This window comes from Gigantopelta aegis, chromosome 5 (genome assembly GCF_016097555.1).
Source record: "Gigantopelta aegis isolate Gae_Host chromosome 5, Gae_host_genome, whole genome shotgun sequence".
Lineage (NCBI taxonomy): Eukaryota > Metazoa > Mollusca > Gastropoda > Neomphalida > Peltospiridae > Gigantopelta > Gigantopelta aegis.
In genome coordinates, this window is record NC_054703.1 from 13,908,512 (window position 1) to 13,926,011 (window position 17,500).

At 37.9% G+C, this 17,500-nt stretch overlaps 1 protein-coding gene across 1 annotated transcript in view; it reads left to right on the forward strand.

Annotated features, from left to right (window-relative positions):
- LOC121373354 (disintegrin and metalloproteinase domain-containing protein 10-like) overlaps positions 1-17,500 on the forward strand; it is a 34,825-nt gene that overhangs the window by 6,041 nt on the left and 11,284 nt on the right. Inside the window, exons 2-9 of the mRNA XM_041499951.1 lie at positions 2,931-3,063; positions 4,297-4,421; positions 7,937-8,389; positions 9,355-9,614; positions 11,091-11,219; positions 12,953-13,127; positions 15,152-15,308; positions 15,660-15,764. Coding sequence (XP_041355885.1) covers positions 2,931-3,063; positions 4,297-4,421; positions 7,937-8,389; positions 9,355-9,614; positions 11,091-11,219; positions 12,953-13,127; positions 15,152-15,308; positions 15,660-15,764 — 1,537 coding nt within the window. The remainder of the gene's footprint in view (positions 1-2,930; positions 3,064-4,296; positions 4,422-7,936; positions 8,390-9,354; positions 9,615-11,090; positions 11,220-12,952; positions 13,128-15,151; positions 15,309-15,659; positions 15,765-17,500) is intronic.

Sequence of the window (17,500 nt, forward strand, 5' to 3'; positions counted from 1 at the left end):
TTTTTCTGGTTATCCTGGTGTTTCTAATACCACAAAATTCATTAATCATATTTTTAAAAACGCACGTGCGTCTGAGAAGTAACTGTTATGGAGTCCTGTTTTATTCTAGTTAAGAGTATTTCAACGTCACAGACTCTTGTTTTACGCTGTTGTATCCAAATTTGTTACAGGTTTGTAAATTAGTGTCTATTGTTACGGGTTGAAACTTGAGTCTATGTGAAAATTATGCCTTAGCCCTGGCATCGTCAAAATGACCTGGGGACAATAAAAAATAAAAAAAAAAATAAAAAAAATTATGCCTTAGTATTTAAAACCTAGGGTATCTCCCTATAAATTACCATATGGATTATCTGTAAATGTGATTACGAGTTTGACTACACGTGAAATACTATTTGTGTAATCTCTTGCATAATTTTTTCTTCGTTTTTTTGCTTTCTTTTTTATCCTTGACTGTTTAATTGTAATTTAAATTTACATAGAGAATAATACATTAGTGTCCGTTAGATACCATTTATTTCACAACAGTTGTTTTAAAATGTATCTAACGGGCGAAAGCGAGTTTGATACGTTTTTTAAACAACGAGTTGTGAGATATATGGTATCTAACGGACACGAATGTATTATTCTATTTCTTACATATCTTCAAAAACCAGGTTTTAAGCAAATTTTTACATATTTTTTGGACTAAAAGTTATTTACAACCGTTGCACTTACAGCTGACTTACGCGTCACAGACACACGTCGCAACGTAATCGATTTCCATCGTGTAGTTTTTCATTGGATGTATGGCAGTGGTGACCTGGCCATCACCTAGGAGCAGCCAGACGTATGTCTTAAAATTGTTAACACACGTACATGTGTAAACAACCATGTGTTATCAAATATAACGCATGGCGTTCTCACCAACGGGTGTGTACGAAAGCTATGTAATATAAGTCACGTATTTTGTATGTATATAGAAGAGTTGCCTCTAAGTTGCTTCTAATTTGCCTCTTTTGTTCTTTGTATGTTTTCAATCAATCAAAAAACGTAAAGATGCAATCTCAAAATTGCATAATGGCTGCTTCCCGCAAAAATTATTGATTAACTTCTGCCTTGAAATGAAATATAAACATTATGCTGTCAACTATTTGAACATAAATATTTACAATCAAATAATTTAATTTAGTGGCAGAAACAAATAAATAATTGGCGAGTCTTTGAAGGATGGCCTGTGGTAATAGTCTCTTTCAGTGGAGACGAACTATATTATGTCAGGCGGATGTTACCAGCAGGCCTGCTGTCTTTGTGCAAACCACCTGTTTTGGCGGCACAATCTAGCTGATAACATTCAACACCAGTCCCAAGTTCAGCCAGCTAACGTTTCGCTAACGTTCCTGACATGGTCATTTGGTTTACCGTGAAGAGCATAAACCAGTCTAGCGTACGTTTTTATGTTCGATCTGGCTGAATTCGGCCCAGCTAACGTTGTCGTGAACTATTTGATTGGTTCCCGACGTGACCACTTGGTTTACCGTGAAGCGCATAAAACAGTCTAGCGTACGTTTTTTGTTCTGCTCGGTCATGCTGAACTCGGCCCTGGTTTTCTGCAGCCCCTGATTAAAAAGATTTCATAATCAGGAACCTAATTATACTGAGCGCGACTCTATTTACATAACGTGTGAGCTCATTACGATTTCGACATTTGAGAGGTATTATGCAAATATTTAGATTTCCAATCAAAAATGTGTAAATATTTTGGCAGACCGCCGGAATTATGCAAACTTTGAGATTGCGCCTTTAATTTGGCCACTACGAAAAAAAAAATAATAATGTGAGGTCGCTTCTTTGATGGTTTCTAATTTTTTTTTCTATTGATTGTATGTCATCCACGCGAGAATACACTAAACAGGAGCAAAAAACTAAACCAGAATGAGTGTCAGATAAATAATTGATTGATGGGTTTATGATCCGCCATTGAAGCGCTCTAGCAGCACGGACAAATGATTCTATGAAACGAGACTGACATTTATTCTGTAGTCGCCTGATGCGCGGTCGGTTTAGTATCGATCACTGTCGTTGGGCACATTTGGGTTATTGCTCGTTCCAGCCAGTGCACCACGACTGGTATACAGAGCTGGTTTAAGGATCCGCGGAGCCTGGCGGTAAAATATCTGCCCGCACCCCCCCCCCCCCCCCCCCCCCTAACAATATTTGTTAGAATTAGAGTAAGTTTAGGGTTAGGTTAGGTTAGGGTTATATACAATACCTTTTTAAACATTTTATTCTATAAAAGAAACATAATATTTATATTTCGTAACCCAGTATCACTACGTTTTGCCTTTGAAAAATTAGACATTTTGACTATTCTGTGTAAAATCTCCTCCACAAGGGTGCTTTTATTGGTGCTTTTGGTAGATATATAGCACAGAAGACACAATGAGGCATTATAGGACTAAAGGTTCGTTTTATTCCGTAGACGCTCGGTTCATTCCGTCAAAATACACCCTATGAGATTTATAAGTATTAAAATGCAGTCTCACTTGTTGATCCACTGCGTGGCCGATTGGTTATAGTGCTCGGCTACAGTCCTGATGGTCTGGAGTTCGAATCCAGATCATAGCACTATGTCGTTTGTAGTGTTTTAATACAATGTCCGCTTGACATCGCCAATCCATTATATCAAAGAGGGGGGTGCGGGCGGAAATCTAAACACAAGGATAACCAAAAATACTTCGTATGTTGAATAAGTTCATATAATGTTAGCTTATTGTATAATCGAAAACTGATACGTTGATTCAAACCGATTATAACCGATGATTGATCGGTGATGCGATTACAACCGATTCCCAAAACTACTTATGAAAGATAAACATATTAAATCGTTAATAACCATACGTTATCATAACATTGTATTTTTTAATCGTATGTACTTTATTTTTTATCAACAGCATCGCCCCTGACAAACTATATCCGCCATTTTGAATTTCTGCATTACGACCACGAGGCGCTGTATGCAAAGCACCACGTGATTAAACGTTCTGCAGACGGAGTTATATCCCTTGATCTGGACGCTTTTGGCAGGTAAAAGGAAATGTTTAGAGTATGGTTAGTTTTAATGGTTAAGTCTGTTAAATACGCTGAGTGTTTTGTAATTAATGAATTTCAAAAAGCAAAGAATCAAAAGCAAACGTTGCCTGCATCAAAGGGATACCCATAGGACCGCACGTTCGCACATGCGCAGTAACACACACACAAACATATACACATACACGGTGCAGCCACCATTTAAGAGATACCCCCCCCCCCCCATTCCCCCTTAACAAACACGAATTATTTTTAAAAATCAAAACCACTATCATTACGTTGCATGTACGCATACGATGAAAGGTCTCTATTGATCACAGAGCATGACGTAGCCCAGTGGTAAAGCGTTCGCTTGATGCGCGTTCGGTCTGGGATCGAGCCCGTCGGTGGACTCATTGGGCTATTTCTCGCTCCAATCACGACTGGTATATCAAAGGCCGTGGTATGTGCTATCCTGTCTATGGGATGGTACATATAAGAGACCCCTTGCTACTAATGGAAAAACGAAGCGGGTTTCCTTCCTTAGTCTATATGTTAAAATTACCAAATGTTTGACATCCAATAGCCGATGATTAATAAATCAATGTGCTCTAGTGGTGAGGTTAAACAAAACAAACTGTTCAGGATCGCATGCTTTCGGACAACCCATCGCAGCCCAATCTTCATTAAAGTGACAGACTCTAATTTTTAAAGCCTACGGCGTATGTTTCACTATTTGTGCCGTTTTGTATAATTAAAATAAGAAATTACATAGATTGTATTGTTTAGAATATCCATTTTGGTACATTTGAAGTGTTTCTGGTCATCCTGGTGTTTGTAATACTACGAAATGTATTTTTTTTATATATATATATATTTTTTTTTTTAAATGAAAGAAAAGAAAATCGCGTACGTCTGAGACGTAACGGTTATGGAGATTACCTGTAGTCTATTTTTAAGGGTATTTCCCCGTTTTAACGTCACAGAATCTTGTTTCACTACATTGTAACTGTATCCAGATGTGTTACAGTTTTGTAGATTACCCAAACTTGGTGTTCATGTTGACAGGTTGAAACTTGGGTCTACCCCTTTAATGTTAGATTTAAATCTAGAAATTCGTCTTCATTCAAATACATCGGATCCGACATCGTACTAATTTACAGGCATAAAATGAACGTGTTCCTAGAGAATTCACATTAGTTATTATTTGGAAACTATATGAAAGCAATTTGATTTTATGGCCTGTTTCAGACGATTCCCTCTATTGCTGAAAACCGATACCGCGGTATATAGTCCGCAGATTGAATTCAGCTCATCCAACAGCAACCTGACGTTTGACACCAGTCGAGCTTACAGCGGATATCTCAAGTATGAAGGTAAGGCGCCAATATCATTTGTCTGTAATCTGTTAAAGTTTGTTTTGTTTAACGACACCACTAGAATGAATGAATGAATGAATGAATGAATGAATGAATGAATGAATGAATGTTTAACTACACCGCAGCACGAAAAATACATCGGCTATTGGGTGTCGAACTATGGTAATGTAAACAAATAAAGTGATAATCAACATCAATATAAGAATTCAAGATTTAAATAAAAACAGTGTAAAGAACTGTGCAAAAATACAAATATCACAGATAGATACTGACTTTTACTCAAAATTTAAATTTTGTGCTGTATTGGCCATTCTCAAAGAGAATGTTACACCCCTGCACCACGGTGAGGTTACAGCACGCGCAGAGGCGACACCACTAGAGCACATTGATTTCTTAATCATCGGCAAGCATTGACTTAGAGAGGAAACCCGAATTTTTTTTCCAGTAATAGCAATGGATCTTTTATATGTATCAGTCCCAGACAGGATTGCACATTTCACGGCATTTGATATACCAGTCGTGGTGCACTGGCTGGAAAGATCCTAGACCGACCGCGCATCAATCGAGTGCTTTACCACCGGGCTACGTCCCACCCTAAATGAAAGTTTAACGATACAGTAGTAGAACGTGATCGTTTATATGTACCACCCCCAGACAGGATAGCACATACCACGACATTTGATATACTAGTCGTGGTGCACTGGTTGGAATGACAGATAGCCCAATGAGCCAGCCAACGGGAATCGATCCTAGATTGGCCGCACATTAAACGAGCGATTTTTTACTGGACTACGTCACGCCCACCGTAATCCGTAGACGTGTACATATACGTAAACCGTAATGCGTAATACGTAATGCGTAACCGCAATGCGTAAACCGTAATGCGTAATCATTACAGATGGGTCGAGTAGACTGACGCACATCAAACGAGCGCATTAACACTGGGCTACGTCACGCCCACCGTAGTCCGTAGACGTATACATATACGTAAACCGTAATGCGTAAACCATAAAGCGTAATGCGTAAACCGTAATGCGTATTCATGATAGATGGGTTGAGTAGATTCCATTCATGTATCTCCGTACCTAATCATTTTGGATTGCGAATACGAATACGCATACGCGTTACGGATAAATGGAACTTGGGCCTAAGTACGACTTCCGAGGTACCTCCCCTTAAAATATATATTGAGCCACATTTCTGTGAAGTATGTGCAGTTCCTTGCTATACACATCCGTGAGCAAATTCAGACATGCCTTTGTTTACAGAACGGTAGAAAATGTTGTTGACGCCTGTACCAGTACAGTCGGTGTCCTCATATTTTGCCTACACTCAGTTTTCCTACAACCCACTTTGCCTACACTCAGTTTGCCTACAACCCACTTTGCCTACACTCAGTATGAAAAAAATGCCATCCCCAGTTAAAAGTGGAGCATTCCATGTATGGTCTCTATGTATAAAAATAACATGACAAAATAATATGACAAACACATATTTTATTATAAAAACGATTAACATTACACAACAAAAACAATTAAACTATAAAATGACCTCAAAAATATTAAACAAATATTTTGTACAAAGTTGAACTTTAATCCTATATCAAAGAATCATGAAGGCCATTTCACTTTGATCACATATTAAAGATCACAGTATGGAATCATTGGACTAATACTAATCACCATAAAGAGCAAGAAATCACCTTTGTGCAACTAAGCCCCAATTACATTACTTATGTTCATTATAAAATTTTAATTGTTTATGTAATACAATATTTTTATATTGGTTTGAGACACAAAATAATAGGGATTGTCCCACTATGAACTGGGGATGTCACTTTTTCACACTGTATGCAAACTGAGTGTAGGCATACTGGGTTGTAGGCTAAATGGGTGAAGGCAAAATGGGTTGTAGGCAGAATGGGAGGGAACCGTACAGTCAGTTGACGCTTGCTATAAAGTGACAGTCCTCCTACAGACGAAATGTGAACCATATATCGCGGTGAAGCCCAGCACTCCTATATAGACAAACCTGGTAAAGCACCAGTAAATACGGGTTCCATACCATCAAGACTCTATTAATAGCGTCTTTTGGAGTCAGTGTTGTGCAGAGATATGCTATTGAATATGCTAATGGAAGATTCGTAACCGTTCTGTATGTTACGACGTCTACTGCACACTTTTAAAATGTTATATTGTTTTTGTGTGTTACTGATAAGTAAATTTGAGAACACCATAATATCATCGTGAATTTTCTACAGAGAAAAACACACACCATCCTTTGGGGTTCAATGGCGTACTTTTGAAAGGAATATTGACGTTGTAGCCATGGTGAAGTATATCCGGCGGAAAAAAACACTTTAATTATTAAAATGGCATATTAAAGCATTAACTCGGCAATTTTATAAGCGCACGAGACAGGGGGGTGGGGGGGGGGGGGGGGGGGTGGGGGGACAACTCCCCCCCCCCCCCCCCCCCAGTGTGATGGAACAAAATTTCAAATTCTGTCAAATATGATAGAGATATTCGGGCAAAATGTGTTAACTGAGACCTTTCTACCAAGTATTCCCATCATTTTAGACTCAGAAATTAGTTGTAATCCATGTACAAATGCGCAGTGATTCGTTTGCAACCCTCTATAGCTGTTTGGTAGTAATGCTAATATGAATAAATGTTGTTATCCAGATTCGGGCATTTTTGTTTAATACGGGCAAAAATAAGCCTGCCCCCTGAAAAATGGGAGCCCGTGCGCCTATTATAAATATTATGGGCAATAGTATTTGTTTAATCATTTGACCAGTCAAAATAGACCATCAGTATTAATTGTCTTACCGTCGTAATATAAATGTACACTAGCGATGTTGTTAAACAAAACACTTTGTTTTTTATTGCCATCGAACGCCACTTCGAATAATTTACTTCACTGGTAAAAAAAATAAAAAATAAAAATAAATAAATATATATATGAGAATTTTTAGAGAACGACCAACGGAACTGGGCGCTGTTGTTTAAGGCGAACACTTCATAACGTTATGTCAGGTAGATGTTGCCGACAAGTTTGCTATCTTTGTGCAAATCATGTCTCTGATGGCCGACGGTCCAGTTACCAAGTACCTCTATCATAAGATTTGATAACACAGAAACCTAATAGCCATTACTTGTACTGAATGCTACTCTATTTATTTATACCACGATTATGTCTGGGTAGATTAATTTGAAGTTATTTATCAGAAATAAATGTACAAATGGCGAAATGTAGCACTATAACTTTAAAATAGCATCTTTAAGAGGTAATATCTAGAAGCCTTATTTCATTTCTGTCGTTCCAGCCAGTGCACCACGACTGGTATATCAAATACCGTGGTATGCGTTATCCTTTCTGTTAAACAATTTCGTCAAAATTGCCAAACGTCTGACATCCAATAGCCGAAGATTAATAATAAATGCGCTTTAGTGGTGTCGTTAAACAAAATAAACTTTATATTTATTTATTTATTTTTACTTTATTTTCAGAGTCTTATGTCCATGGAGTTATCACAGCAAGCGGTCACTTTGAGGGTAAAATCGTAACACCGAATGAAACCTACGTCGTGGAGAAAGCTGACAGATATTTCTCAGAACCACACGACCATCACACAGTAATATACAGAACCTCTGATGTAGACTTCGACCTGGACCGTGCCTTCTGTGGAGCCGACACTCACAGAAAACATTTACAAAAATTCCAGTACAATCTATCTCATAATGTAAAGTTGACGAGTGATCGGTTTCACCCAGTTGACCGGTATATGCACTATGACCCTCACTATTTGCATAAACGTGCAATAGATCCACTGAAACTGACGTGTGCATTGTATTTGCAAGCAGATCATAAGTATTACGAAAAGTTCGGTAGTAATACAGATGCTGTTATAGAGCAGTTGACTCAATATGTACAGACTGTGAACTCAATTTATAAACAAATAGGTAAGATGGGTTTTTTTTTAAATGTGAAATTATTTAGTTTTTAGTTTTAAGCTGACAAAAATATATTATATTCTAAAAATACAGCCTTGGTTATTACCAATGACTAAAGGTGTTTCTAAATTCTGAAATAATTTAGTTTTTAGTTTTAAACTGACTACAGTATTTTATCTTCTAAATCTACGGCCTTCGTTATTACCAATGACAAAAGGTATTTCTAAATTCTGAAATCAATTTTTTAGTTTTAAACTGACTAAAATATATTATATTCTAAATATACGGCCGTCATTATTACGAATACCTAAATGTGTTTCTAATTTCTGAAATAGTTTTGAAGTTTTAAATTAACTCAAATATATTATCTTCTGAAACAAACTACGGCCCTCGTTATCACCAATATCTATTTTAGATGCTTCTAAATTCTGATATTATTTTAAATTTTAATTTTTAAGCTAGATATCTTGTTAAAATACTGCCTTGTTACCAATTCCTAAAGATGTTTCTTTATTCTATTAGTATTTTAATTTTATGTCATGTTTATACATTGACTAAAGATATATTTTCTAGACATATGACCTTATGTATTACCAATACCTAAAGTTCTTTTTACATTCTGATATATATATAATATATACATACATATATATATATATATATATATATATATATATATATATATATATATATATATATATATATATATATATATATATATTTTTTTTTTTTTTTTTTTTTTTTTTTTTTTTTTTTTTTTTTTTTTTGACATTGACTAAAACATACATGATCTTCTAAAAATTCGACCCAAGCTTGGCAATAAGGAATTTCATATTTTGATGTCATAATGTGATATTTTTAGAGGACAATATCTTTCTTAGTTACGGTTTACAAATTACAATAAACAATATCTGACATTAAAAACTATATATTTGGGTGTTGATATTAGCTTACGTCATTATTTGTTTCTTCAGATTTTGATGGCGATAACTCAGCCGATAATATAAACTTCATCATCAAAAAAATTAAAATCCACACCGACCCCACCGCGCCAGGATATCGGTTAAACGGAAACTTTGGGGTCGAGAAGTTCCTGGAGTTGCATTCTGAAGAGAATTATGACGCATTTTGCCTGTCCTACATGTTCACCTACAGAGACTTTGACGGAGGAGTTCTCGGCCTTGCGTGGACTGCAGGCGAAAACCAGGCAGGGGGCGTGTGTGAGAAATATATGGTAGGTTCAATTAAAGCTGCAGTGTCTAAATATAACTCATGCTACTACTTACCCCAACTACTACTAAAACTTCCCGTGCGGCTTGGGCTCAATCTCCACTCGCTGCCTCTTTTGCCAACGTCCTAAGGGCAAATAATTAGTAATAATTAATGGTAAATATAGATAAATTAATTAAATTAACTTTAGGCAGCCCGCTCTAATATTGCGCCAAAATTTCACAATGAGTACAAATTTAGGATATCTATATTATTTTTATGAATGTGCACTTAAATTATTAATCTGCCCTTTCCCATTTTTTAAATAATATTCTAAATTTTCCTCTTAACTTTCTGTCCGGCGTCAAGTTTCTGGCTATCCAGATACGGGACTCGGGATGGACATGCCTGGAACCTTAGTGGTCTATGGGTATGTTAAAAAAAGCTCAAGCAGTGTTTACAATATATTTAATATTTAAGCATTTAGATTAGATGACCAACGCTTGTTGTTTCTAACACCCCCTTCTCCCAATATGCTCCCAAAATGATATTGCGTGGACTACAGGGTAAAATTAGTTAGGGAGCGTGTGTGAGAAATATATGGTAGGTTTAATTAAAGGTGCAGTATCTACAATATGTTTAATGTTTAATATTTTAGAATATGTTATCAGCTTTTGTTCTTTCTCTCCCAACATGGAATTCTTCGATTTCATTCAGATCTGGTATACTTAACGTTATGATAGGCTAAAACTGTCAACTGCCAGCAGCGATTTGGTCAACTTGACGGTTGCGTTGTAATTTCCCCAACTCCCGACTTACGATGGGTACGCTCAGCTTAACAACTAATGGGTTATATGGCGAGAATCGAGTTGTAAGAGCGCTCAGAATAGTAACTGGACAATCATAGAAGTCGTGACAGCAGAAACTTTCTGCTGGCAGTTGGTAGTCTGAGACTAGCAGTCGTATCATAATTATGTTGCTGTTAATAATTCATCGCGTGACGAGTCGCTATGCCTATGAGGGAATGTGAATGCATGCAATCTCTAAGATCTATAATAAATTAATACAAATAATACATGTTAGTTGCTTTGGCGACAAGGATTTTGTGTTTATGTAGCAACGGACGCCATTGTATTTGTTGTTAGCGAAAACAAGTGATTATTAAAACGTAGTATAGTTTGTATTTTGCTTTAACGGAAGATATTATACGACGGGGAATAGAAACTGTAGCTTTTTGGGATGGTGGTGGTGGTTTTTGTTCTGGGATGTTGGGGGGGGGGGGGGGTCGTTTGGTTGGTTGGTTGGTTGGTTGGTTGTGGGTTGTGGGGAGTCGGGGGTCTTGTTTGTTTGTTTGTTGTTTTTGGTTTTTGTTGTGGTTTTAAAAAAAATTAAAACTAAAAATAGGACGTTTGACGTTCAAACTTTGCATTGTAAAAACAACATAGTTCAAGATGATCTTATGTTATGGTAACGTTAGTAAGGAATTTCGTTCTAATTGCAGGTGATTCAGGGAGGAAGTAAAAGTTTAAACAGTGGCATCGTGTCAACTCTCAACTACGGGAAGGACGTCCCTCCGTACGTGTCTCACCTAACACTGGCTCACGAGATTGGACACAACTTCGGATCACCCGTATGTAGAAAACCAAACATGGAAATTGTTAAAAGGACATACCCTAGTTTTTAAACACAAAGGCATATTTTTTACTATTAGAGCAGTTTTTGATAACTGAAATCATACTATACTTAGATTTTATGGTTTCAATTATCCATATCCGTACATTCGAAGTGTTTTTGGTCATCCTGGTGTTTTCAATATCACAAAATGCATTTCTCATATTTTAAAAACGCACGTGCGTCTGAGAAATAAGTTATGAAGTCGAATTGTAGTCTATTTTTCAGGGTATTTTATCATTTCAAAGTCACAGACTCATGTTTCACTCAACTGTAACTTTGTCCAAATGTGTTACAGGTTTGTAGATTAATTAAACTTAGTGTTAATTTTCACGGGTTGAAACTGGGGTCTGTCCCTTTAAACATTCACTCATTAATTCACTCGTTCAATCAATAATTCAGTCACTCGTGTATTCATTCATTAGTTTGTTCATTCATTCAATCAAGGGGCGGGATTTATCTCAGTGGGTTGAATGCTCGCTTGAGGTGCTTGCGTTGTAGGATCGAGCCACCTCAGTGGATCCATTCAGCTGACTGGGTATTTCTCGTCCCACCCAGTGCACCACAACTGGACAAAGACCGTGGTAATTGCTGTCCTGTCTGTGGGAAAGTGCATATAAAAGATCCCTTGCTGCATTAGGAAAAATGTAGCGAGTTTCCTCTGAAGACTACAAATCAAAATTACTAAATGTTTGACAGCGCTCTAGTGGTGTCGTTAAACAAAACAAACTTTAACTTTTCATTCAGTCAATCATCAATTCACTCACTCACGTGTTCATTGATTCATTCATTCATCCATTTCAAACATGAATATCATCACACTTAAAATAGCAGCGTATCTTTATTTCTAAAAATAAAGTAAAGTGAACAAGAATTTAAAAGAACCACTCAGCTTATTTGCAGTTTGTACAACATATATTCAGAATCTATGATAGAGAACTGGATAGTTCTACTTAGAGAACTTTCAAAAGTTTTCTTACAATATTATAGTCTATGAAATTTCATTTCTAACATAGAATTTGCAGTACGGACTGTTTTCCATGTGATGATTTTTGACGTGGCGCGGGCGTGGTTACAAAGACTGCGCTGCGCATATCGAAACACTGCTATTGTTAACCACAAAATCGATTTTTTTTTTAATCTATCCGTTTCCAGTGCTCTACGCCACAAATCACGCACTTGGAAGAACGGCCGTTACTTCCTGTTTCAACGTACACATTACTGACACGCTTCTGTGAGATTGGTATTAACAAAAAATTATAATTGGAAGAAATAATAATACAATTTACTAATTTCCTATAACTGAATGCATTCTGGTATGCAATAAATTAGCACACAATTATGTAGGCTATACGGCTTAGGGTTAGTGCTATGTTATAGCATTCTTACACAGGCGATAGCAATAACAACTAAACGTTGACATGTGGTAAAAGTCTGGTAGCATATTCAGGGCCGTAGCTAGGATTTTTGTTGGCGGCGGGTGAGGGGGGGGGGGGGCAACTGAGTAGTTAATAGTCTAAAACTTAAACGGTTAAGAAGAGAATTTTCTTTATGTTTCTATAGTTTTTGGCCCCCCCCCCCCCCCCCCCCCCCCCCCCCCCCCCCCCCCCCCCCCCCCGATAACTACGGCCCTGATATTACTGTTGTGTTCGGTTATTATTTCGGACAAATAATCTTCATATATTTCTACAGCATGACGCTGACGGGACCGCTTGCGCTCCGGGATCGCCGAGTGGAAATTTCATAATGTATGCAAAAGCGACATCTGGTGACAAAGTAAACAACAACAAGTTTTCGTCCTGTAGTATTGGCAGTATGAAGACAATTCTTGAAACCAAGGCCAGACACGAAGCGGGATGCTTCATAGGTATAGTCGGTTACTTTGATGCTATACATGTTATTGCTTTTGTACATTTTAAAGGGACATTCCTGAGTTTGCTGTTTCCGACTAATAAAATATTTCTACGATTAAACTTATATATTAAATATATTTTCTTGTTTAGAATATCAGTGTCTGTATATTCAATGTGTTTCTGGTCGTCTTAATATTTGTAAGAAGCCCAATCTGGATTTTGTCTTCAAATAATTTCGTACGTACGACAAAAATATATTTTAGGAATCTGTTAGTCGATAACATCTTGAAAATTGCAGCAAACTCAGGAATCTCAAAATTTTATAATCAAAATTATTGTTTAACTTTTGCTTTGGAATGTAAACATTATACCTTGAACTATATACCCATGAAAAAATTACAACCAAATAAATTTATTTACTACCAGGAGAAAAGAAAGGTCAGGTCAGATCAGATCATAGGGTATACGTGCATATTCAGAACAAGCTGTTGTAGCGCACGCCTGTCATGGTCGCAGGTGTCGGTCTTGGCGGGCTTATCCGTCCAGGACAGGAAAAGGGTAGAGGTGGTGGGAGAGAGGTGCTGCTGAATTAAGTAAAATGCGAAAAAATTGCACAATTTTTTGAAGGAATTTTGGCGCATTTTGGAACTGTTCATCAAAAGGTAAAAAAAAGAAGAAGAGAGCTACATGTTAATTTGAACTTAGTGTGCCGAACGTAGCTCGTTATTGGAACCTAGCCTATTAATGGCCGTCGTTGTATGTCTCCATAAGTTACCTCGAGCTTTAAGCCCGTAAAAAGACGATTTGTTGGTATCAAAGAAATGTTTTATTTAACGACGCACTCAACACATTTTATTTACGGTTATATGGCGTCAGACATATGGTTACGGACCACACAGATTTTGAGAGGAAACCCGCTGTCGCCACTACATGGGCTACTCTTTCCGATTAGCAGCAAGGGATCTTTTATTTGCGCTTCCCACAGGCAGGATAGCACAAACCATGGCCTTTGTTGAACCAGTTATGGATCACTGGTCGGTGCAAGTGGTTTACACCTACCCATTGAGCCTTGCGGTTTGGAGTCGGTATCTGGATTAAAAATCCCATGCCTCGACTGGGATCCGAACCCAGTACCTACCAGCCTGTAGACCGATGGCCTGCCACGACGCTACCGAGCCCGGTCTGTTGGTATCATGTCGGGTATGTCCTAGAAAGGACATGGCCGGGTGGCAGGGCAACTCATGGGAGACTCGTTTATAGCCCTTATAAAGACTGACAAATTGTGTATAAGAGGAAAAAAAAAAGAAAGAAAGAAGTGTTTTATTTAACGACGCACTCAACACATTTTAATTACGGTTATATGGCGTCAGACATATGGTTAAGGACCACACAGATTTCTTTTAGAGGAAACCCGCTGTCGCCACATAGGCTACTCTTTTTACGACAGGCAGCAAGGGATCTTTTATTTGCGCTTCCCACAGGCAGGATAGCACAAACCATGGCCTTTGTTGAACCAGTTATGGATCACTGGTCGGTGCAAGTGGTTTACACCTACCCATTGAGCCTTGCGGAGCACTCACTCAGGGTTTGGAGTCGGTATCTGGATTAAAAATTCCATGCCTCGACTGGGATCTGAACCCAGTACCTACCAGCCTGTAGACCGATGGCCTGCCACGACGCCACCGAGGTCGGTATATTGGAGAGGACGACCGGCCTCGGTGGCGCAGTGGTTAAGCCATCGGACTACAGGTTGATAGGTAGAGGGTTCGCAGCCCGATACCGGCTCCAACCCAGAGCGAGTTCTTAAGTGCTCATTGGGTAGGTGTAAGGTCACTACACCCTCTACTTGGTCCTGAAGGTGTTCGGTTTAGAGGAGTTTCACTTTATTTAGTTTATTTGTTAAAGTTTCCAGGCTTTACTAAATGATAACCGAGAGATATCACTGTGTTTTTGAGTTTCTTGTTTTATCACCACCATCTCCGTTAGTTTTCGGTCAGTACGGCAGTGCTTTAACAAAATATGTGTTTTGTTTTCCCAGAGTTTCAGGGCACACTGTGCGGAAACCGGGTGGTTGAGACGGGGGAGGAGTGTGACTGTGGGTGGGAGGACGACTGCACGGAGTCGTGTTGTAACCCCCAGACTACTAACAGCTCCGCCCCTACACCGTGCACTAGAAAGGCGTCCGCTGTGTGCAGGTAATTAACACTTATAGCGCTAATTCTTTTTTTCTTTTTCTTTTTTCGTTTAGAGAGAGAGAGAGAGAGAGAGAGAGAGAGAGAGAGAGAGAGAGAGAGAGAGAGAGAGAGAGAGAGAGAGAGGAATGGAGAAGAATTGTGTTTCCTACCCCTAACAATGGTCCACGACTGGTATATCAAGGGCTATGGTATGTGCTATCTTGTCCTTGGGAAAGTACATATACAGGATCCCTCGCTGGTAATAGCAAAACGTAGTGGGTTTTCTGTCTAGGACTGCATGTCAGTAGCTAATAAGTAACAAACCACCGTGCTCTGTGTGGTCGTTAAAAAGATTGTTTTGTATTTTTTCAGTCCAAGTATGGGACCGTGCTGCGCCAATGACTGTACGTATGTTACACTGGCGGCCAATCAAGTGTGTCGACACAACACCTCGTGCCTTGATGAAGCCGTCTGCGAATATCCTTTCTTAAAGTAGCATTATCTGTTTCTGTTTTAATAAAAAGTGACAAAAGAGACGCAATACTCACTATAATAAAATGTCTTATTTTGGGCGTTGATGTGAAATACACAGAAGATCATTGAAATGTTGCAGTTTTTGATGATATCAAAATATTAACCGCCACACCCACCCACCCATCCAACTTTCACACCCACACCCCAAGAAAAAGAAAAGAAAAACAGATTATTCATCCAAAGACGTATATATTTTGGAGTATTTTAGAAGCACAAAACATGCTTGTATATTTTCTTGTATTTCGCAGATTAATCGGTTTGATTTAATTGTATATTAAAGTGTTATCAATGCACATAAAACTACAAAATGCTGACATAAATGATTTTTTCATCGAACCTAAATAGGCTTATTAACAATATAAAGATGTTCAAAAACAAATTAAAATGAAATACAGGGCCGTAGCTAGCTGAGGGGGGGGGGGGGGGCAGGGGGTCGGGGCAAAAATCTGGAAAACATTATAGAGACTTAAAGAAAATTCTCTTCTTAACCGTTTAAGGAGGTTTAGACTATTAACTACTCAGTTGCTCCCCTCCCCCTCCCATCACCTAGCTACGGCCCTGACGTTGGTTTGAACCAGTGAAAATGGACACTGAATGTGGTTAATATGCAAACCTTTAAAGGGATATTCCTGAGTTTGCTGCAATTTTAAAGATGTTATCGACTAACAGAGACTTTTTAACTGTAAGTACATATCAAATATATTTTTCTGCATAAATTATTAGTGGCTGTATATTAGACGTGTTTCTGATCGTTCTAATATTTTAGTAGGTTAAATTTCATTTTGTTTCCTAAAATATGTTTTTTTTTGTACGTACGAAATTATTTGAAGACAAAATCCGGTTTGGGTTTCTTACAAATATTAAGACGACCAAAAACACATTGAATATACTCAGGAATGTCCCTTTAAAGAGACTGTCCTCAGCTTTCGGTGATTGTTATAATGATGTCGACCGGCGGAAACTGTTTAACGATTGCAATTACATATGAAATATATTGTTCTAAACACAATATCAGTGTCTGTATATTGAACGTGTTTCTGATCACCCTAGTGTTTGTATTAGGTCAAACTTCATTTTATTTCCTATCATATATTTGTTCGTACGTACGAAATTATCGGGGTACCAAATCCAGTTTGGTGCCCGAAACCTTAGTGGTATAGGGTCATTTTAAAAGGCTCTCTCTCTCTCTCTCTCTCTCTCTCTCTCTCTCTCTCTCTCTCTCTCTCTCTCTCTCTCTCTCTCTCTCTCTCTCTCTCTCTCTCTCTCTCTCTCTCTCTGTCCAGTTTGGGCTATTTACAAATATTAAGACGGTCAGAAACACTCTGAATATATAGACCCTGATATTCGAAACAAGAAAATATATTTAATATGTAATACTAATCGTTATACAGTTGTGTTAGTCAAAAACATCTTAAAGTGCAGTAAACTCAGGACAGGCCCTTTAATGCATTTTGTTAAAGATAAACTAGAATGAAACACGAGTCCCTGGCTTTGAATCAGGGAAATAATATCTAAAAATAGACTAGAATTATGATTAATGTATTTTATGGTATTATAAACAATACATAGAGGTTATTTCATGGTATGTTTTTCTAATACGATTTTTATTTCAACGAGTGATGTGTGAAAACCATATTCATCTTTCTCATCTATCACCCTCTGCCTATCATTCACATTAT